General features: G+C 47.5%; 1 protein-coding gene across 1 annotated transcript; it reads right to left on the bottom strand.

Annotated features, from left to right (window-relative positions):
- Positions 1–424: 424 nt before the first annotated feature.
- On the bottom strand, positions 425–17,145 carry gtf2a2 (general transcription factor IIA subunit 2). Its single transcript, XM_033014877.1, has 4 exons — positions 17,035–17,145; positions 16,160–16,264; positions 12,767–12,893; positions 425–699 (listed from the first exon to the last, which is right to left on the bottom strand). Exons 1-4 carry the CDS (start codon positions 17,104–17,106, stop codon positions 674–676), a joined length of 330 nt encoding a protein of 109 aa, XP_032870768.1. The 5' UTR covers positions 17,107–17,145; the 3' UTR covers positions 425–673.
- Between the last annotated feature and the right edge of the window lie 5,869 nt (positions 17,146–23,014).

The following is a 23,014-nucleotide window of genomic DNA, read 5'->3' as shown; positions in this document are numbered from 1 at the left end:
TCTCTGCCACAGAAAGTAGTTGAGGCCAGTTCATTGGCTATATTTAAGAGGGAGTTACATGTGGCCCTTGTGGCTAAAGGGATCAGGGGGTATGGAGAGAAGGCAGGTACAGGATACTGAGTTGGATGATCAGTCATGATCATATTGAATGGCGGTGCAGGCTCGAAGGGCCGAATGGCCTACTCCTGCACCTATTTTCTATGTTTCTATGAGACCAAGACCACATCAGTAGTGATCTTTGGATGAAGGTCACACCGGATACTATACTATTATTCTCACATCTCTTGCATTCGATCTTAATCCAGAGCCAAGTGTTCCAGGGAGGGAGATTCCCATTCTACCCAGCTCTGGGCACCTTGATCGTACACATCAACCAATGACAACTATTCCCCTCACTCCAGAATAAAGACCAAGACTCGTGCAGGATGAGCAAAGAAAACCATTACGTAAAACTTTATTACAGATTCAACTTTCAAACATAAAAAAGGTACGCTGTCTATAAAAAGTAATATTCTCACAGATATTGTACACCCCAGGGATACATTGAAGCCCCATTATTTGTTCCATGTTGGATGCAGCAGAGATCAGCAAACTGCTGTCTAAGCACCAGATTCATTCACTATACGTCCGGTCTACATGCTGCTTCAGTGAAAGGTCCTCATTCGGCCGTGGATCACTCGGTAGCATTCGAACCAGTATCTGTAACAAAAGTAAAGACTCACTTTAATGTTTTTTTCATTGATTGATTGAAAGATACAGCCTGGAAACAGGCCCATTGAGTCCATGCCGACCATCGATCACCCGTCTACACCAGTTTTATGTTATCCCACTTTCTCATCCACTCCCTGCACAATAGGGGCAATTTACAGAGGGCAATTAACCTACAAACCCGCACGTCTTTGGAATGCGGGAGGAGACTGTTGAGAGATTGTTAAGGGCTTGGACACGCTAGAGGCAGGGAACATGTTCCCGATGTTGGGGGAGTCCAGAACCATGGGCTACAGTTTAAGAATAAGGGGTAAGCCATTTAGAACCGAGACGAGGAAACTATTTTCTCACAGAGAGTGGTGAGTCTGTGGAATTCTCTGCCTCAGAGGGCGGTGGAGGCAGGTTCTCTAGATGCTTTCAAGGGAGAGTAATCCCCCTGTCCCACTTAGGAAACATGAACAGAAACCTCTGGAGACTTTGCGCCCCACCCAAGGTTTCCGTGCGGTTCCCGGAGGTTTTTGTCAGTCTCCCTACCAGCTACCTCCGGCAACCACCTGCAACCTCCGGGAACCGCACGGAAACCTTGGGTGGGGCGCAAAGTCTCCAGAGGTTTCCGTTCAGGTTTCCTAAGTGGGACAGGGGCATTAGATAGGGCTCTTAAAGATAGCGGAGTGAAGGGATATGGGGAGAAGGCAGGAACGGGGTACTGATAGGGGATGATCAGCAATGATCACATTGAATGGTGGTGCTGGCTCGAAGGGCCAAATGGCCTACTCCTGCACCTATTGTCTATTGAGACCGGAGGAAACCCATGTGGTCACAGGGAGAACGTGCAAACTCCACACAGATGCCACCCAAGGTCAGGATCTAACGCGGGTGTCTGGCACCAAAGAAGCAGCTCTACCCACTGTGCCACTAAGACACGTTTCACCACAATGTGATGTTGCATAGAGTGATACAGTGTGGAAACAGGCCCTTTGGCCCAACTTGCCCACACAGGCCAACATGTCCCAGCTACGCTAGTCCTGCCTGTGGTTGGCCTATATCCCTCCAAATCTGTCCCATCCATGATCTGTTCAAGAAGGAACTGCAGATGCTGGAAAATCGAAGGTAGACAAAATTGCTGGAGAAACTCAGCGGGTGAGGCAGCATCTATGGTGCGAAGGAAATAGGCAACGTTGCCTATTTCCTTCGCTCCATACAATACAATACAATACAATACAATTCAATTTATTGTCATTTGGACCCCTTGAGGTCCAAACGAAATGTCGTTTCTGCAGCCAAACATTACAAACAAATAGACCCAAGACTCAACATAATTTACATAAACATCCATCACATTGCTGTGATGGGAGGACATTGAGCCGCTGCAACTGTGTGCGCCGCCATTTTGCGGGCCATCAATCCAAGGAAGGCTACTGGACCCGACGGCGTCTCTGGACGCGTGCTGAAGGACTGCACTGACCAGCTGGCTGGAGTCTGTACGAGGATTTTCAACCAGTCTCTGGCCCAGTCCACTGTTCCACCCTGTCTGAAGTCCGCAACCATAGTCCCCTTGCCCAAAAAACCCCACATTTCCAGCCTCAACGACTACCAGCCAGTCGCACTCACACCAGTGGTGATGAAGTGTTTTGAAAAACTGGTCCGGGGTCACATCACATCACTCCTGCCCCGAAGCTTTGACCCCCACCAGTTTGCGTACAGAGCGAATAGATCTACAGAGGACGCTGTAGCCACAGCTCTCCATGCTGCACTGTCCCACCTGGAGCAGCGGGGGAGCTACGTGCGGATGCTCTTTGTGGACTACAGCTCTGCCTTTAATACCATCCTTCCCCACAAACTGGTGGACAAACTGGGGGACTTGGGACTTCCACACTCCACCTGCATGTGGATAAATAGCTTCCTGTCGGGTCGCAGCCAGAGAGTCAGAGTGGGCCATCACACATCCACGGCCCTCAGCCTCAGTACCGGCTCTCCACAGGGCTGCGTGCTGAGCCCCCTGCTCTACACCATCTACACACATGACTGCATCCCCGCCCACCACAGAAACACCATTGTCAAATTTGCGGATGACACTACGGTGGTGGGACTCATCTCCGGGGGGGACGAGTACGCCTACCGGGATGAGGTGGAGCAGCTGACAGTGTGGTGTGGAGAAAATAACCTGCTCCTTAACACCTTAAAGACCAAGGAGATAATAATAGACTTCAGGAAGAATAAAACGGACATGGTACCATTAATTATCAGAGGGGACTGTGTGGAGAGGGTGGCGGATTTCCGCTTCCTGGGAATCCATATTGAGGAGGACCTGACGTGGAGCGTGAACACCTCTGCGCTGCTGAAAAAGGTCCAGCAGAGACTGCACTTCCTGAGGGTGCTCAGGAAGAATAACATCACTCAGAGACTGCTGCTGTCCTTTTATCGGTGCTCCATTGAGAGCCTCCTAACATACTGTGTATGCGTATGGTACACCAGCTGCACAGCGGCTCAGAGGAAAGCGCTCCAGAGGGCCATTGACAACGCCCAGAGGATTGTCGGATGCCCTCTCCTTACCTTGGAGGACTTACACAGTTCCCGCTGCATCAAAAAATCCCAGAGTATTATAAAGGACATTTCCCACCCCGGTCACTCCCTGTTTGAACTGTTACCGTCAGGCAGACGGTACAGATCTACAAGGACAAGGACAAACAGACTTAAAAACAGTTTTTACCCCACTGCTATAAAGGCACTAAATGTAGCCGCCAAGGAACGCAGGGGCGATACATACATACATGAAATCGACAGAAGGATGTAGGGCTGGGTGTTTATGCGTGCTATTTTTATGATATTTATTTTAGTTGTTTATCTTTTTAAATATTTTACTTTGTATGTATCGTTAGCTTTTAGAAATGTTTGAATGGTGCACTGACTGGCTGACATTTTACAATTTCGTTGTACATGGTTCATGTTACAATGACAATAAAGAAACTATTCTATTCTATTCTATGGAAGGACAAAAAAACGTATCTCTCCACTGCACTCCCCCCCCCCGATGTCAGAGTCAAAGTCAAAGCCCCCGGCGGGCGATGGCGAATTGTCCCGCGGCCATTAAAGCCACGCCGGGTGATGCAAGGTCGCTCACCGGGTCTTGGTGTTAGAGCCCCTGGCGTGCGCTCGCAGTCCCGTGGCCATTCCAAGCCGCGCGGGGCGGTGCTGTAAGGCCCCGCTCCAGGAGCTCTTCAACCCCGCAACTCGGGCGGGAGAAGTCGCCGTTGCGGAAGCCCCGAAAAGCGGTCTCCTCCCAGGGACCCGCGGGCTCCCGGTGCCGCCGTCCGCCACACCCGCAGTTGCAGCCACCGAATCTCCGGAGGTCGGGCCGCAGCAGCGTCCACCACCGCTCCACCCGCTCTGGACTCGGCCAGCTCCGCGACGGTGAGGTGAGTAGTCGGCACCACAGCCCCCGGTCTTCCTGCTGGAGGCCGCTCCTCGTTGCAGCCCCAACGACAACGGAGACCCGACAAAGAAAAGGTCAGGTCTCCCGTGCATGCTGCCACACCCGCTGAGTTTCTCCAGCAATTTTGTCTACCTATCCATGAACCTGTCTGTTTCTTAAACGTTGAGATAGTCCCTGCCTCAACTACCTCCTCTGGCAGCTTGTTCCATACACCCACCACCTTTGTGTGAAATAGCTACCCCTCAGATTCCTATTCAATCTTTTCTCCTTCACCTTAAACCTATGCCCTCTGGTCCTCTACTCACTTACTCTGGGCAAGAAAATCTGTGCATCTACCCAATCTATTCCTCTCATGATTTTATACACCGTCAATTTCAAACTGGGCTCCCGCAATTTCCCCTCTAGTTTCCCACAATGTCCTGAGTTATATCTGATGTCAGTGGCGTAGACGCAAGTAGGAACTCAAGCTGTCATCTCATGTTTGGCCGCCTCATGTTTTAGTCAATTCCACACGGTTGTCCTGGGCTTTTAAACTCAGCTGAGGTACAAAAAAGCCAGACATTTTGAAGACTCTGCCCCACTCTCTCCATCCCCTCTCTCTATCCCCCTCCCTCTCTAGACACGCCTGCAAGTTGGGGCCTATGCGTGGGTGGATAGGGCGGGGATGGGTTAAAAGGAGAGAATGAATAATATTAATATATCAAGGGAGGTGGTTAGTGTGTGTATGTGACGCTGCAGGCCGCACGTTGAGGGGACGGGAGCCAACGGGTCCCACTTGGTCTAGTAACCAGTAAAAGTCTGATCTTGTATGTGGATGTTTGTGTGTGTGTTTATTTGTTTGTGTGTGATCACATCTTCTCGAAAAACCGAGACGCTAACGGTAACATATTCCGGTAGAGATTTTTCCCGTGGAGTCCAAAATCTTACTTATCTGAATATTTCAGGCTTTGTGTGTGTGTGTGTGCGCGCGCGCGATCACACACACAACACGCATAACCGTTACATATTCCGGTAGAGATTTATCTTGTGGAGTCTGAAATCGTCTTATCTGAAAATTTTGTGCTTTATTTCTTGAGTTGTTAATGAAAATGTTCACAAATCTGAAAAAAACGTTGAAAAAAACGGCTGTGTTTCGCTGATGACGTCACAATTGATCTGCATGCCTGCCTGCCGTCTTGCTTACGCTGCGAGTGACGGTGCTCCCCGCTGCTCGCTCCCCAGCCGCTCGTCCCGCTCCCCTCCTCCTCTCCCCGTCCCCCCTCCTCTCCCGAAACGTCACCTATTCCTTCGCTCCATAGATGCTGCCTCACCCGCTGAGTTTCTCCAGCATTTTTGTCTATTCACGACTATTTAAGATCAGGAGATAAATTTAAAGATGATCTGAAGAGTATGTCTTTCAGATAAAGAATGTTTATCTGGATTGAGCTGCCGGAGGCTGACCCAACTAAGTGGCATTTGGGCAGGTACTTGGACTTTTACTTCAGCGCTTTATTTCCCAGTATCAGTCCTCATGGAATTCTTTCTTTGGAATCCACATTACATTTTGTTCTCTCTGTTTAAATAGTTGTTGAAACTCCTCGATTCTTTTTATATATATATATATCCTGACTAATTTATTCTCACTTCTCCCTCGAAGCAGTTTCTTGGTAATTGATTCCAGAAAAACTCCCAATGCACAAACTTGCTGTTCTTCTTAATACTGTTGTATGCTTCTTTTTTGATGTTACAAGGTCTTTAACCTTAATTAACCACAAATGGATCGCCTTTCTTGTGGAGATTTCTCCCTCGGCAGAATGTACACACACGTTGGAAAGTGTGAAGTTTCTTTAAATGGCATCCAGTGGTGGCGTGAGAACGAAAGGTGACTTGAAGGAAAATCTTTATAATGCAGCAACAGTTTGGTCTGGGTTGCACTGCCAGGGGTAGCAGTGGAAGCAAATTATTTTATCTAATTTCCCCATCAATGTATCCCTGATATCGACATAACCATCCAGTCCTATTGAACTGCCTTTCTCTTGAACTAAACAGAACACTTGCTCATTTTCCTTCATCCCAGTGTCGTTTACCGCAAGTATAATTATCCCAGCTTCATTACACAAGAAACAGTCAGAGATGGCCTGTTCCCTAGTTGCTCGAGTAAGATTGCTCCAAAAGGCAATGCCCCAAACATCTTCCACATTACTATTGCCAACAGGATTTACCTCGTCTCTGTGAAGATTAAAGTCCCTCATGATTCCATTTGCCATAGGCATCTCTTATTACTTGATTAATTCTCACAGATTGTATTACAATTAGGGAGCCTATTAACCGTTTAATCCAGTATTATTACATAGATACATAGAAAATAGGTGCAGGAGTAGGCCATTCGGCCCTTCGAGCCAGCACCGCCATTCAATGTGATCATGGCTGATCATCCCCAATCAGTACCGCGTTCCTGCCTTCTCCCCATATCCCAACTCCGCTATCTTTAAGAGCCCTATCTAGCTCTCTCTTAAAAGCATCCAGAGAACCTGCCTCCACTGCCCTCTGAGGCAGAGAATTCCACAGACTCACCACTCTCTGTGAGAAAAAGTGGCTTACTCCTTATTCTTAAACTGTGGCCCATGGTTCTGGACTCCCCCAACATCGGGAACATGCTTCCTGCCTCTGGTGTGTACAAGTCCTTAACAATCTTATATGTTTCAATGAGATGCCCTCTCATCCTTCTAAACTCCAGAGTGTAAAAGCCCAGCTGCTCCATTCTCTCAGCATATGACAGTCCCGCCCACCCGGGAATTAACCTTGTAAACCTACGCTGCACTCCCTCAATAGCAAGAATGTCCTTCGTCACTCGACACCCTTCTGTCTCCTTTTCATCTGTAGTCTTTGTCCACCCATCTGCCAATCAACCCACCCTCACCTATATCCACCTATCACTTGCTCTTTGTCTCATCCCCACCTCTTTTCCAACTTTCTCCCCTCCATCACAATCAGACTGAAAAAGGGTCCTGACCCAAAACGTTCCCCAGAGATGCTGCCTGACCCACTGAGTTATTCCAGCAGATTGCTTTATTTGTTAAACTAGCACCTGCAGTTAGAGTCATTGAGCCATACAGTGTGGAAACAGGTCCTTTGGCCCAACTTGCCCACACTGGCCCATCTAGACTAGTTCTACCTGTCTGCTTTGGGCCCATATCCCTCCAAACCTGTGTGTAAGAAAGAAGTGCAGATGCTGGTTTAAATCGAACGTAGACACAAAATGCTGGAGAAACTCTGCAGTGTGGCAGCATCTCTGAAGAGAGGGAATGGGCGACATTTCGGACTGAGACCTTTTTCAGACCCGACCCGTCGTCCATTCCTTCTCTCCAGAGATGCCGCCTCACCCGCTGAGTTACTCCAGCATTTTATGTTTTCCCTCTAAACCTACAATATCTTCTCACGGGCCTGTCCCACTTGGCGATGTTTTCGGCGACTGCCGGCATCATTGACTGACGTATCAGGTCACCGAAAAATTTGCGGTGTGATGACGTTTGGCACGCGGTGTTTGTTCAAGTGTCGCAACATTTTCTTTGTCGCCGCTGGATTTTGAAATGTTCAAAATCTTTTGGCGACCCTGATATGAGGCTGGCAGTCGCCCCCCCACATCCCCACCACCCACATCCCCTCCCCCTCCCCTCTACCCTCACAACCCTCCCTACCCCCACAACCCCTCCCACCCACACTCTCACCAGCCCCCGACAGGCCCTGCCTGAAGCCATCCCCCTCTCCTGGCTGCAGAATGCTCCTGCCGTTGCGTTGGGGGAGCAGGTGAGTGGTGGAATATTGCATTGGGGAATGGGCCTCCAGTATGACTGGGACCCAACGGGTCCCTCATAGTCTAGTGTTTCTATAAGATTCCCTCTCATCCTTCTGAATTCCAGTGAATATAAGCCCAGTTGATCTATTCTTTCATCATATGTCAGTCCCGCCATCCCGGGAATGAACCTGGTGAACCTATGTTGTATTCCCTCAATAGCAAGAATATCTTTCCTCAAACTAGGAGACCAAAACTGCACACAATACTCCAGGTGCGGCCTCACCAAGGCCTTGTACAACTGCAGTAGGACCTCCTTGCTCGTATACTCAAATCCTCTCGATACATTGACTTTAACTTTAGATTTATAAATCATTTTTCTTGAACTTTTTACTGATGCACCATTATTATTATTAAGCTACATTCTCACCCTACATTCTATGGCATGTCCTCATCCTCCCCCTTTAAATCTGCCACCCTTCCTCCTCTTGTAACCACACACCACCAATCTCCCCATTCCACCAGGCCATTGTTAGTTCCAGTTATCCAATTCACCAGAACAGTCTATTGAAACTCATCCCAAAAGAAGATTCTATTTGAAAGCAAGAAACAATATTCTAAACTTAAAGACCACCAGGGACTTTGAGTCACTTAAGTGAACTACCCAAATAGATTAAAAGGCATCCTACACTCTAGGGACAATTTACAATTTTAACCAAAGCCAATTAACCGACTTTAGCTTGCACTAAACGCGATTCCCTTAACGTGTATCTGCACTGTGAACGGCCCGATTGTAATCATGTATTGTCTTTCCGCTGACTGGTTTGCATGCAACAAAAGCCGTTCACTGTGACCCACGTGACAAACTAAACCAAGACGAGGTTCACCAGGATGTTATGGAATGCAAGGTCTGCTGTGATAAGGAGAGAAAGGACACCCTGGATATATTCTCACTGGAATATCTGAGGGGTGACATGATTGATACAAATACATCGATAGATGCTCCTGAACACATCATCAGTGATGTAACCTGGGGTCATTGGGTCTTTCAACATCAGACACCCTCGCCCAGGTGACCCAGCCGGGGTTGATCAGACCACGACTTGTGTTCAGGTGGCATTCGCTCCTCCCCATGGACCTCCTCTCCTGATCCAGCTCGAGGCCTTCTCCGCTGCCTCTGTGGTGTTCCTGATAGCCCTTCTCCTCACCACTCCGTTTATGCCCAGTGCACTCAAGGCTTTGTAGAGCGATTGCCCTGCAAAACTTCTGCAACCAACCTCGATGGGCATACACCTTGCCTTCCAGCCCTGCTTGCGGCAGTCTATGACCAGCTCTTCATACTTGGCCATCTTCCTCTCGTGGGCCTCCCACGGCATAGTCAGTTCCAACAAGACGATGTTTTTGGTCGCCTCTGAGACCAGGAGGATATCTGGCCTCAAGGTGGTCGTGGCAATGTGCTGTGGGAACTTCAGCTGTTTCACCAGACATTAATATAAGGTTTATAAAACTGAGAGGCATAGAGAGTCAGAGTTTTACACAGGGCAGTAGACGATTCAGAACTAGAGGGCATAGATTTAGTGCCGAAGACGACTTTTGGTACGTCGGGCTATTGAGCGTGGAGCATGCATCATAGCTTGGTTGGGAAACACCTCTGCCCTAGACCGGAAGAAGTTGCAGAGACTTGAGGATGTAGCCCAGTGCATCTGGGGTCATTGGCTTCGACCGCCCCGGGCCGCGGAATTCGTCAGCTGGACTGGAGGGTGGCAGCTTTGACCGCCCAGGCTGCGGTGTTTGAACCGGCCCGTTTGCGGAGCACGGATTCAGCCGCGGGACTTATCTACCATCACCCGGCGGGGTCACAACATCGGAGGCTTGGATTGCCTCAGCACAGAGGGAGAGCAAGGAGGGAAGAGACAATGACTTTGGGACTTTAAACTGTGTTGAGTGTTTGTTATTTATTCTATGTTATGACTGCAGGCTAAACCATATTGTTTGTTTTGTTTTGTTTTTGTCTTTTGTTTTTGTCTCTTTTCTTATTGATTGTGTTGTGATGTGTTTACCTTGTTTACCAGAGGGACTAAAGATGGAAATTAGCTACTGGCTACAATCTTGCGTATTACATGTAAATGTTTATTAATATGCACTGTCCCTATACAAATAAAACTAAATTCAAATTCAAATAAAGACTTGACTCCCCACCATTGACTCCATCTACACTTCACACTGCCTTGGAAAAGCAGCCAACATAATCAAACACTTAAGATAGACACAAAAAGCTGGAGTAACTCAACGGGACAGGCAGCATCTCAGGAGAGAAGGAATGTGTGACGTTTTGGGTCTAGACCCTTCTTAAACACTGGTCAGACCCCAGTCAACTCCTCTTCTTCCTGCTCCTATCCAACAGTACAGAAGCTTGAAAGCCTGCACCACAAGACTCAGGAACAATTTCTCTCCCTGTTATCAGGCTTCTGAAGGTCCTTTCATAAGCTAGGCTTCTGTCCGATTCATCGTTACCTTATTGTGGGCATTGTCTATGGTGCTAAGAGACGTCCCCGAGCTCCGACATACCCACACGTTCATTCTCCGTGCTTACCACGAGTTTGATTTTTTTTTTAAACTCGAGAGAGCTCTTGGAATGAACTCGTACCGTGGGGCAGGGCTTTAACAAGATAGCTCAACTCGGAGCTTGAAACGACTCAAATGTCAAATGGCCTAATTCTGCAAAGTAACAACTATCTCAAGGAGACACCTTCAGAGTGAGGCAGACCAGAAGCAAAGAACGGCACGATGTCGCAGCGGTAGAGTTGCTGCCTTACAGCGCCAGAGACCCAGGCTCGATCCCAACTACGGGTGCTGTTTGTACCGAGTTTGCACGTTCTCCCCATGACCTGCGTGGGTTTTCTCCGTGATCTCTCTTTTCCTCCCACACTTCAAAAACATACAGGTTTGTAGGTTAATTGGCTTGGTATCATTGCAAATTGTTCCTTGTGTGTGTAAGATAGTGTTACTGTGCGGGGATCGGTCGGTGTGGACTGTTTTTCGCGCTGTATCTCTAAACTAAACTAAAACACCACTTTGAGGGTCCTGGCAACATTTGCTGATGGCTCCAAAACAGGATATCTAGCCAATATCTAGGAATCGTGACTGGATCAGAGTAAAATAGCATTTAAAGAAAACAGATTGGGTAGATAGAACAATATTACTTGAAGCCAAAAATGTTTTATACAAGATTAGGAGAGGGATTTGATAGCAGAGCACAGGAGAAACAAATTGAGAGCTATATGATGAGGCTGGGCTACAGCAGCCTAGTGCATTGCCTTAATAGTATGATCCAGAGGGAATTCCATTTTTTATGCCAATCCACACTAGGTTATTTGCCTGCTCTGTATCCGTATTCCACTGATCACTTCTAGAGTTAAAAGATCACATATAAAGGGACAAAGAGGCAGATTGGATAAAGAAAAGGGATTGAAAATCATAGAGAAAGGATAATGGACAATAATCTGGGTGATTTGTTACCATGCAATTCCGTCAAGGGCCTGAACTCAGTTAAAACAATCAATACTTGTTCAACTCTCGACCAGCGGCAACTCTGCATTCACTGACCCTTCTCAATAGTCTCCAGTGACATGGTTACCAAAGTTAGCAATTAAAACAGAACCGTTATCCTTTCAGGCAAATGCAGATATTCCGTATTAAAATTAAATTTCTGGAGCTGCAAACTAAATGAAATCATCTAACTGAATTTAAAAACCACAAAAAAATATTGGTATGAAGTAGGGACACAAGAAACTGCAGATGCTGAATGACAAATAAAAAACACAAAGTGCTGGAGTGACCCAAAGCGTCGCCTATCTGTATCACCTCATTCCACTAGGGTTGCTAACAACACAACAGTCTGAACATTGATTTTAGACATACAACGCGGCAACAGGCCCTTTGGCCCTCTGAGTCCGCACTGACCAGCGAACCAGGCACACACTTCGTTTGAAGTCTGAAGAAGGGTTTTGGCCCGAAATGATTCCTATTTCCTTCGCTCCATAGATGCTGCCGCACCCGCTGAGTTTCTCCAGCACTTTTGTGTACCAGGCACACACTTCCTTGTGTCTGCAAATCATTCTCCAGTCTAACCTTGCAACTGAAATCCTTCATCCACAGATTCATTCAAGTACACACTTGGGACTATTTCCAATTTTTACTGAAGACAAATAACCAACAAACCTGTACGTCTTTGGAGTGCGGGAGGAAACTTGAACACCCGGAGAAAACCCACGCGGTCACAGGGAGAACGTACAAACTGCACCCATGGTCAGATTCGAACCCGGGTCTCTGGCGTTGTAAGGTGCAAACTCCACCGCTGCGCCACCTACTGATTTTGCCAAATTTTGGTAACAGCCTCTCCCCCAATCCTTTTGTTCTCCTGTCTCTTTCCAGTACTGCACCCATTTCTCTCACTATCCCTCCACCACTATCCTGTCCTCTTCCACCTAAATCCCTCCCTCCGGCTTTACATTTCACTCACCTTCTCTCCTTATCCGATACATCTTTTGTCTGATTATCACCTCCAGTCTTGTTCACCCATCTTCCAATCAACCCCCCCCATCCGCACCTATATCCACCTATCACTTGCCAGGCTTTGTCCTGCCCACACCTCCAATCAGTCTGAAGAAGGGTCCCAACCAAAAACATCGCCTGTCCATGCCCTCCAGAGATGCTGCCTGACCCACTGAGTTATTCTAGTGCTGTGTGTGTTTATGTAGTATTAAGTCTTATTTAATGCAAGATAAAAAGATAGTTACTAAGACAGTTGATATTGAGATCACGCAAGACTTTGTCATCAAACCCCAACTCACTTTTGCCATCGCAGGCTACAATCTTCACTTTGTCGACTTTCACGAGTTCAGTCACCTCTCGGAACTCCACATCGTTGAGGACAAATGTCCACACATTATCACAGAATCTGTACGTATTCAGAGAGCCCTTTAAAACAAGCAAAACCATGAAACAATTCATTCATTTACATTATAAACCATCGGCAAAATCAATCATTTTAATTTGAAAGATAACACAGCAAAAACGTTTACAGTTACAAGAGATCGCAGGTAGACATCCCCAGGCTTAGGCTAGAGTTTCACCCATTTCAAGATTCCCTGAAATAGGCTGGGGCGGGCACAGTGGCGCAGCGATAGAGCTGCTGCCTTACAACGCCAGAGGCCCAGGTTCGATCCTGACAATGGGTGCTGTCTGCAGGTTCTCCCTGTGACCGCATGGGTTTTTTCTGTGTGTTCCGGTTTCCTCCCACACTCCAAAGACGTGCAAGTTTTGTAGGTTATTATCTTCCGTGCAATTTTAAATTGTCCCTAGTGTGTAGGATAGTGCTAGCTTACGGGGATCGCTGGTCAGCATGGACTCGATGGGCCAATGGGCCTGTTTCTGCACTGTATCTCTAAACTAAACTAAAAAGGCAGAGCCTTAACACTTACCCCAGGTGAGCAGAATCCAAGCCTCACGACCCCCTCCCCCATCTTGCAATCGGACACCTTCCTAACGATGGAGACACCCTCCTTCCCCTTCACACCCCCCCCCCAGTGACACTCCACCCCTTCGCCTTCCCATGTCCTACTACACTCTGCATACTTCCACTGCATCTGAAATAGCCTGGCAAGTTGGGGAAACTGAGCATAAATACAGTGGGCGCACTGAAGAAGTGGAAATGGAAGGCAGAAAATGGGAGTTTGTAAAGGAGGACCAAAGCTGGAAAATCGACAAAAGACAACTGGGCTGTGCTCAGCATTACAACCAAACACAAGCGTCAGCAATAGGCCAACAATTTAAAAAAAAAAGAGAGACAACGTTTATTTTAGTCATTACTTATATGGTTTAAAGGAGGACAGGGAGGGCATTGCTCATGTTTATGTTCTAGGAACAGAATTAGGCCATTCAGCCCATCAAGTCCACTCCGCTATTCATTCATGGCTGATCCATCTTTCTCTCACAATCCCAATCTCCTGCCTTCTCCTCATAAGCCCTGACACGCTAACTAATCAAGAATCTGCCAATCTCCATGTAAAAATATCCATTGACTTGGCCTCCTTAAAGAAGGATAACAGTGTGGGCGTACAATAGAGATAATGCCTTACAGCGCCAGAGAACTAGCTTCCATCCTGACTACGGGTGCCGTCTGTATGTAGTTTGTACGTTCTCCCTGTGACAAAGTGGGTTTTCTCCAGGTGCTCCGCTTTCCTCCCACACTCCAAAGGCGTACAGGTATGTAGGTTAATTGGCTTCTGTATGTTTAAAAAAATTGTCCCTAGTGCATTGTGTAGGTTAGTGCACGAGGCGTGCGGGGATCACTGGTCAGCGCAGACTTGGTGGGCTGAATGGCCTGTTTCCGCGCTGTATCTCTTAAGTCTAAAGGGCCAAAGAGAGATGAACTAATCAATCAAAGATACAAAGTGCTGGAGTAACTCAGTGGGTCAAGCAACATCCCTGGAGAACATGGATAGGTGACGTTTTCCATCGGAAACCTACTCCAGCCAAATCACTGGCAGGCTTTATTTAACTTTGTCAAGTTTGGAGTCAAGTATGAGGAAAACTTACACATTTTCTTTTCTAAATGCAGAGTTTAATTCGGGATAGACAGCATGGGATTTGCCCCGGGAAGGATTTGCCTTCATCGGGGACAACGTGCTTGACGTCCATATGGATATTAGCAAATATCTTGACAAGCTCCAATGTGCCAGGCAAGTCATAAAGAAGCATGTGTGATCAAGAAAGTGACAAAATTGGATTCAAAATGGGCTCATCCAAGACGAGCAAATAACAATTGGGGGGAGTTTTTGTTTAGAGTTTAGTTTAGAGATGCAGCGCGGAAACTGGCCCTTCGGCCCACCGAGTCCATGCCGACCCGCGATCCCCGCACATTTGCACTATCCTACACACACTAGGGACAATGTACAATTTTATCAGAGCCAATTAACCTGCATGTCTTTGGAATGTGGGAGGACAATAGACAATAGGTGCAGGAGTAGGCCATTTGGCCCTTCGAGCCAGCACCGCCATTCAATGTGATCATGGCTGATCATCCCCAATCAGTACCCTGTTCCTGCCTTCTCCCCATATCCCCTGACTCCACTATTTTTAAGAGCCCTATCTAACTCTTTCTTGAAAGCATCCAGAGAACCTGCCTCCACCGCCCTCTGAGGCAGAGAATTCCACAGACTCACCACTTCTGTGAGAAAAAGTGTTTCCTCGTCTCCGTTCTAAATGGCTTACTCCTTATTCTAAAACTGTGGCCCCTGGTTCTGGACTCCCCCAACATCGGGAACATGTTCTCTGCCCCTAACGTGTCCAAACCCTTAACAATCTTATATGTTTCAATGAGATCTCCTCTCATCCTTCTAAACTCCAGAGTGTACAAGCCCAGTTGCTCTATTCTCTCAGCATATGACAGGCCCGCCATCCCGGGAATTAACCTTGTAAACCTACGCTGCACTCCCTCAATAGCAAGAAGCACCCACTCCTTCAATAGCAAGAAGCAAGAAGCATCCCTCAATAGCAAGAAACTGGAGCACCCAGGGAAAACCCACGTAGTCACGGGGAGAACATGAAAACTTCATACACCCTTAGTCATGATCGAACCCAGGTCTCTGTCGCTGTAAGGCAGCAACTCTGCTGCTGCACCATTGTGCCGTCCCCTGCATTGTGTTTCACAGGCAATAGTTTTCAGCCATTCTGGTTTAGGAAGATAAGACACAAAATGCTGGAGTAACTCAGCGCGACAGGCAGCATCTCTGTAGAGAAGGAATGGGTGACCTTCGCCCCACCGAGTCCACGCCAACCTTTGATCAGCTGTACACTAGTTCGATCCTGCACACTCGAGGCAATTTCAAGAAGCTAATTAACCTACGCACCTGCACGTCTTTGGAATGTGGGAGGAAACCAAAGCACCCAGAGAAAACCCACGCAGGCCACGGGGAGAACGTTAAAACTCTGTACAGACAGCACCCATAGTCAGGATCAAACCTGGGTCTCTGGTGCTGTAAGACAGCAGCTCTACTGCTGTGTTGCCCTACCGTTCTATGTTTATGAGAAAAGAATGACGTCTAGGATGATAAGAGTAGATGGGGTGGGGGTGTAGAGCAGGAGCTCAGTGTTACCGACTGAAGTTAATGTTTTTGTTGGTAGGACAAGAGCAAAGAAATATTTTGATGCCAAAGCACTGAAAGAACGACAAATGATCTCACCCTGAAGTTGACTCGATTGCGTACTCTCTGAGCCAAAGCATTATTGATCGCTTTGTCAAACTGTAGCAGGACTTGCAGTGCCAACTGAGGAGTGATCTGTTGAGACTAAAGAGAGAGGAGTTAAAAAAAAATCAACCAATACGAGTGGAATTGAGGAGAGTACAACAAACTCCTTGTGAAGGCGTGGGAGGAGAGAATGGGCATTTGGGGGAGCGGGGGGAATAGGGGTGTGTGGGGGGGGGGGAGAGGGGTGTGGAAGAGGGGTATGTGTGGGGAGAGAGGGAAGTGTGTGGGGGGGGAGGGGTGTGTGTGGGGGGGGGAGGGGTGTGTGTGGGGGGGAAGGGTGTGTGTGGGGGGGGAGGGGTGCGTGCGGGGGGGGAAGGGTGTGTGTGGGGGGGGGAGGGTGTGTGCGGTGGGGGGGGGGGTGTGTGTGTGAGGGGAGAGGGGTGTGTGTGAGGGGGGAGGGGTGTGTGTGGGGGGGAGAGGTGTGCGTGGGGGGGGAGGGGTGTGTGTGGGGGGGAGGGGTGTGCGTGGGGGGGGGGTGTGTGTGTGAGGGGGGGGGTGTGGGGGGGGGGGAGGGGGTGTGTGTGGGGGGGAGGGGTGTGTGAGGGGGGGAGAGGTAGGGGCGGTCGTGGAGAGGAACGGGGGGGGGAGGGGAAAGATGTAGGAGGGGTGGGGTTCCGTGAAGGGGGGGGAGTGGGGTGGATATAGTGTCAGGTGGGGTCGAAGAGTAACGTGAGGAGGGGGGTTGGGGGGGAGGCAGAGGGAATGGCGGCGCGCAGACCGGGCCAGTCGTGAGCTGGCGTCACTGCGGCAGCGGTGTGAAGGCCGGGGCCCTCTGGGTGCGGGTGCGGGTCCTGGCGCGGGTGCGGTACCTGTATGAGCTCGTCCAGGCTCTCCTGCAGGCTGTTGCCCAGCGTGGTGTTGCGGTACAGCTGGTACGCCATGGCCGCTGCCCGGCAACACTGCGCAGGCGCGGACTCAGCCAAGCAACCAGCAGCATTGCGCAGCCGCGCACCGTTCCCGCTCCAGACACCACCACTGCGCAGGCGCACATACACTTGCAGGCAACCAGTAGCCGTGCGCAGGCGCTCTTGGCCAAAGATCACAGAGCGGACATCTTTGTTGTTGGCCCGGCGGTGCGAGGCCGCCCGTGGGAAGGTGGATGTCAGCCACGCCCAGCGCCCTCAGGTAAAACTGATAAATCATAGAGTGTGGCAAGGAAGGGCAGAGGTTGAGAGAAACATCAAACTTGAATTTGCACGTCTCTCAGAGTGCGCACAAGTCGAGCTCTCGGCGGCCGACACCAGAGAGAGGCTAAAGTTGCTCAACCTGGAAAACTTGGAGGACTTAGGACTAGTTGAGGGGATTTAGCTGCGAGAGGTCGTTCGAGTCACTTCGGAGATTCTAGAGGCCCATGGCTTCAGAGAGCGGTGGGGCTGAGGGTGGTGGGTGGCAGACTGTAGGTAAGGAAAAGGGGGGCTCTAAGAGAGAGGCATCGAGCGAAAGACCCGAAATGTCAGGAGACGAAGGAAGTAAAGTTAGGAGAACTAGAATTATTGAAGAATTCGTCGTGCTGTTTAAAGTTAAAGGAGTAAATCAAGGAGATGCAGGATTTAGAGCAGTGAATCCATTAAAAATTACCACCGCTTTGGAGAGTCAGATAGGCAGGGATTTTCAGGCTAAGATTCTGTATAATGGGATGTTAAGAGTTTGTTGCAAAGACAGAAAACAGTTTAATGATGCTAGGGGTGTGGGGAAATTGGTGGTCAAGGTGGAGAGTTTGGTCCCTAGAGGAAGACAGCCGGGAATAAAGGGAGTGGTCTATGGGATGTATGATGGCTTGTCTGAGAAGGAGATCTTAGAAAATGTTAAGGGGGCCCAGGTAACTGATGTTGTGAGATTTAAGAGTAGGAATGGAGTCAGGGACCCGCCAGTCCTGCTTACGTTCAAAGATGGAGTACTGCCACAGAGAGTGTTTCTTGGGAGTATGGCGTATCAAGTGAGGGAGTACATTAGACCACCGTTGCGCTGTTATAACTGTCAGAGGTTTGGACATGTTGCTGGGTCTTGTCGGGGTAAAAGAAAGTGCGCAAAGTGCGGTGGAGATCATGTAATACAAAATTGCAAGGCAGAGGCTCCTAAGTGCCCTAACTGTGATGGGGATCATGCAGCAGGGTTTCGTGGTTGTGAGCGCTTTGTTCAGGCGAAGCGAGTGCAGGAAGTGAAGGATCAGAACAACGTGTCATATGCAGAGGCAGCTCAAAGGATGGCTAGGGAACGCGGAGATGTGAGCGCTGGGACTAGAGTGGTGCTAGGAAGCCAGATCACTGTGCCAAACTTACCGTCGGCTTTTCCATCTGACATGTTGATTTTTAATAAGGAGTCATTTCTGTCTTTTGTTTCTGATGTGCTGGTAGGAGCTAAGAAAGCAGCTAACCGGTCAGATATCATCAGGTTAGTGGTGGGGGCAGCTGAAAGGTTCCTCAGTGTAAAGCAGTTGCCAGAAAAGTTGCATCAATACATGACGGAGAGTCAGTGTACGGAGAGGTCACAGTTGTCGAGAGCTAGCAGTATGGAGTATGTCAGTGAGGTGGATGATGGGGATCCTCATTAACACCATAATGTTTTATATACTTCAATGGAACGCCCGGAGTCTGATTGGAAACGGTCAAGAGTTAAAGAGATTTGTTGATGAATTTAAAGAAGCACCAGAACTAATATGTATCCAAGAGACATGGTTAAAGCCCTGTCTAGATTTTGTAATCCCAGGTTATGAATGTGTGCGATTAGATAGGTCTGATAGATCAGGTGGGGGTTGTGCAACTTTTGTTAAGACTGGGTTGCAGTATAGGAAAGTTGACATTAATTCTAATCTTGAGGTTTTGGCTGTGGAAGTTAGGAGCGGCCAGAATTCTATCACTGATAAATTATTATAACCCCTGTCAACCCTTGATATTGTCAGATTTTGATGAGATAATGGAGAAGGTAAGGTGTCCTGTTATATGGATCGGAGACTTTAATGCGCATAATCCTTTATGGGGTAGTGATCACAGGGATAAAAATGGTGTTATTGTTGAAGAATTTCTAGACAAGTATGAGTTGGTATTGTTAAATGATGGAAGGCCGTCTAGGTATAATATTGTGAGAAACACCTGCAGCCACATAGATTTATCAATTGCTTCATCAAATTTAGCAAGAATTGGTGAATGGGATGTAATGGATAGATATACACTGGGTAGTGATCATTATCCAATTTTATGTAGGTTTGGTAGGGATTTGAGGAGAGAAGTGGAAAAGAAAGTCCCTAGATATAATTTTTTTCAGGCCAAATGGGATAAATTCCAAGAGAAGGCTCTAAGTTTAGTTGGAGAGGTTCAAGTCAAGTTCAAGTTCAAGTTAGTTTATTGTCATGTGTCCCTGTATAGGACAATGAAATTCTTGCTTTGCTTAAGCACACAGAAAATAGTAGGCATTTACTACAAAACAGATAAATGTGTCCATATACCATGATATAAATATATACACACATGAATAAATAAACTGATAGTGCAAATAACAGAAAGTGGTTGGTAATAATCAGAGTTTTGTCCGAGCCAGGTTTAATAGCCTGATGGCTGAGGGGAAGTAACTATTCCTGAACCTGGTTGTTGCAGTCTTCAGGCTCCTGTACCTTCTACCTGAAGGTAGCAGGGAGATGAGTGTGTGGCCAGGATGGTGTGGGTCTTTCATGATACTGCCAGCCTTTTTGAGGCAGCGACTGCGATAGATCCCCTCGATGGAAGGAAGGTCAGAGCCGATGATGGACTGGGCAGTGTTTACTACTTTTTGTAGTCTTTTCCTTTCCAGGGCGCTCAAATTGCCGAACCAAGCCACGATGCAACCGGTCAGCATGCTCTCGACTGTGCACCTGTAGAAGTTAGAGAGAGTCTTCCTTGACAATCCGACTCTCCGTAATCTTCTCAGGAAGTAGAGGCGCTGATGTGCTTTTTTGATGATTGCATTAGTGTTCTCGGACCAGGAAAGATCTTCAGAGATGTGCACGCCCAGGAATTTGAAGCTCTTGACCCTTTCAACCATCGACCCGTTGATATAAATGGGGCTGTGGGTCCCCCTCCTACTCCTTCCAAAGTCCACAATCAGTTCCTTGGTTTTGCTGGTGTTGAGGGCCAGGTTATTGCGCTGGCACCATATGGACAGTTGCTCGATCTCTCTTCTGTACTCTGACTCATCCCCATCAGTGATACGCCCCACAATAGTGGCGTCGTCAGCGAACTTGATGATGGAGTTCGCACTGTGGTTCGCTATGCAGTCATGGGTATAGAGTGAGTACAGCAGGGGGCTGAGCACACAGCCTTGAGGTGCTCCCGTGCTGATTGTTATTGAGGCTGACACATTTCCACCAATACGAACAGACTGTGGTCTGTGGACGAGGAAGTCGAGGATCCAGTTGCAGAGGGATGCGCAGAGACCCAGTTCTGCGAGTTTGGTAACCAGTTTGGAGGGGATGATTGTGTTAAATGCCGAGCTGTAATCAATGAATAACAGCCTGACATATGAGTTTTTGTTGTCCAAGTGGTCCAGTGCGCAGTGAGGGTTCTGTAGATAGTTGGAATACTTCCATTAGTCTCATGATTCATGAGGCAGCTTGTTGTACTATTCCTGTGAAGCAGGAACCTAGGTCCCGTATGTCTGTTCCTTGGTGGAATAAAGAATGTGATGAAGCTGTAAGGAATAGGAATATAGCCTATCGAAAATTAAGAAAGTATCCAATTTTGGTCAATGCAATGGAGTACAAGCGGCTAAGGGCAGTAGCAAGACGAGTTGTAAAGGATGCAAAGAGGAATAGTTGGAGGAAGTTTTGTGGTACGCTAGGCCCGGAAACTCCAGTAAGGCATTTGTGGTCAGCTGTGCGTAGAATGTCAGGAGTATACAAAAGAAGTTTGTTACCAGTGTTGCAGAAGGGTGAGGTGGTAGCAGTCTCCAATAAGGAAAAAGCAGACATGTGTGTTGACAGTTTTCAAGCAGTGCATAGATCAGAGAGCATGGGAGTGGAGAGGTGTAGAAAGAGAACTGAGCTGATGGCAGTTAATCAGTGGAAGCTGGAGAGGAGTTTAGTAAATGATAATACCTTTAATCTGTTTTTTACCATAAAAGAGTTGAAGGATGCAATTATGTCTGGGGCAAATACCACCCCGGGGAGAGATAGGTTGTCGTATGAGTTATTTAAACATCTGGATGATATTGTACTTGATGAAATCTTAGCTTTGTTTAATACTGTGTGGGCAGAGGGTTATTTACCAAAGGAATGGAAACATGCAGTCGTGGTCCCTATTTTAAAACCAGGCAAAGAGGCATCTGACCCTAGTTCATATCGCCCTATAGCGCTCACAGCAGTGCTCTGTAAAATTATGGAGAGGATGGTAACCAACAGACTAGTTTATTTTTTAGAAACCAGAGGACTACTTGTTGATGTACAGAATGGCTTTAGGAATGGAAGGTCTACAATGGAGTCTGTATCAGTTTTGGATCAGGATATTAAAAGGGCATTTAGAAGCAAGGAAACAGTAGTGAGTGTATTCCTTGATATTGAGAAGGCATATGATTCTTTGTGGAAGGAGGGATTAATGATTAAAATTTTTGACTTGGGAGTCAGGGGACGAATGTTCAACTGGATTAAGGATTTTTTATTGAATAGAACAATACAAGTAATGGTTGGTAGTGTCAGCTCAGAGACTGTAGAAATAGAGAATGGAACCCCGCAGGGAAGTGTTATCAGTCCAGTTTTATTTAATATCATGATAAACGACATATTTTGTAAATTAGAGAGAGGATTTGGTCTGTCTTTGTTTGCCGATGACGGGGCCATCTGGAAAAGAGGTCATAATGTAGAGTTGTTTTAAAACAGATTCAAAGAGTGTTAGTGTCTGTAGAGGAATGGGGGAACACATGGGGCTTTAAAATATCTGCCTCTAAGACTAAATATATGGTATTTGGTTTTAAAAGAAAGTTACCTAAGTTAGGGCTGTATATGTATGGGTCTCTATTGGAGAAGGTAAAGGTTTTTAAGTTTTTGGGTGTTTGGTTTGAAGAGCGTATGACTTGGGCTGTGCATGTAGGTAAAATTGTGTTGAAGTGTGGAAAAGTTCTGAATGTTATGAGAAGTCTGGTTGGGTGTGAGTGGGGGGCCAACAGGGAGACAATGCTGCTAATTTATCAGGCCATGATCAGATCTTCTCTTGACTATGGGTGTTTTGTGTATGGGTCTGCGTCTAAAACTGTTCTGGCTAGGCTAGATGTGTTGCAGGCAAAGGCTTTGAGGCTTTGCTGTGGAGCCTTCAGGACTTCCCCAGTCCCTGCCCTGATTGTTGAAATGGGAGAAATGCCCTTATGGTTAAGGCGCATTAAGCTAGGGTTACATTACTGGGCTAAACTTTGTGGGTGTAATGATACCTTCCCAGCAAGGTGTTTGTTGCAAGAGGTAGATGATGGTAACAAATATAACACATTTTTTGTCATTATAAATCAGTGGGCTAAGAAGCTGGGTTTGGAACAAGGGGGTATTATAGAGCATACAATATGGCTACCTGTGCCCTATTGGGTTCTTCCTGAACTGTTTATTGAGCTTGCTTTTCTTCAGGAAAAAGATAAGCGCGAGGTGACTCCAAGAATAGTGGAATATCTTAATTCAATCAGTGAGAGCACTTTGATTGTTTTTACAGATGGATCTAAAGATCCAGTTAGTGGGAGAGCTGGGTTTGGAGTGTATGTGGAGCAGCTTGGGTTGAAGATTGGCAGGCGCATTTCTGATGGAAGCTCTGTTCTCACGACTGAATTAATGGCAATTCAATGGGC

Source organism: Amblyraja radiata, chromosome X, assembly GCF_010909765.2.
Source record: "Amblyraja radiata isolate CabotCenter1 chromosome X, sAmbRad1.1.pri, whole genome shotgun sequence".
In the NCBI taxonomy this organism is placed as follows: Eukaryota; Metazoa; Chordata; class Chondrichthyes; order Rajiformes; family Rajidae; genus Amblyraja; species Amblyraja radiata.
Note: the sequence above shows the minus strand (reverse complement) of the source record. Positions and strands in the feature narration are given on the sequence as shown.

Excerpts from the sequence above, each read along its gene's own strand:
- gtf2a2 (XM_033014877.1), bottom strand. The coding sequence starts at position 17,106 with ATGGCGTACCAGCTGTACCGCAACACCACGCTGGGCAACAGCCTGCAG. Across the intron at positions 16,265-17,034 it reads GCCTGGACGAGCTCATACAG|TCTCAACAGATCACTCCTCA; the intron begins GTACCGCACCCG and ends CTCTCTCTTTAG. Across the intron at positions 12,894-16,159 it reads GCAATCGAGTCAACTTCAGG|GGCTCTCTGAATACGTACAG; the intron begins GTGAGATCATTT and ends CTTGTTTTAAAG.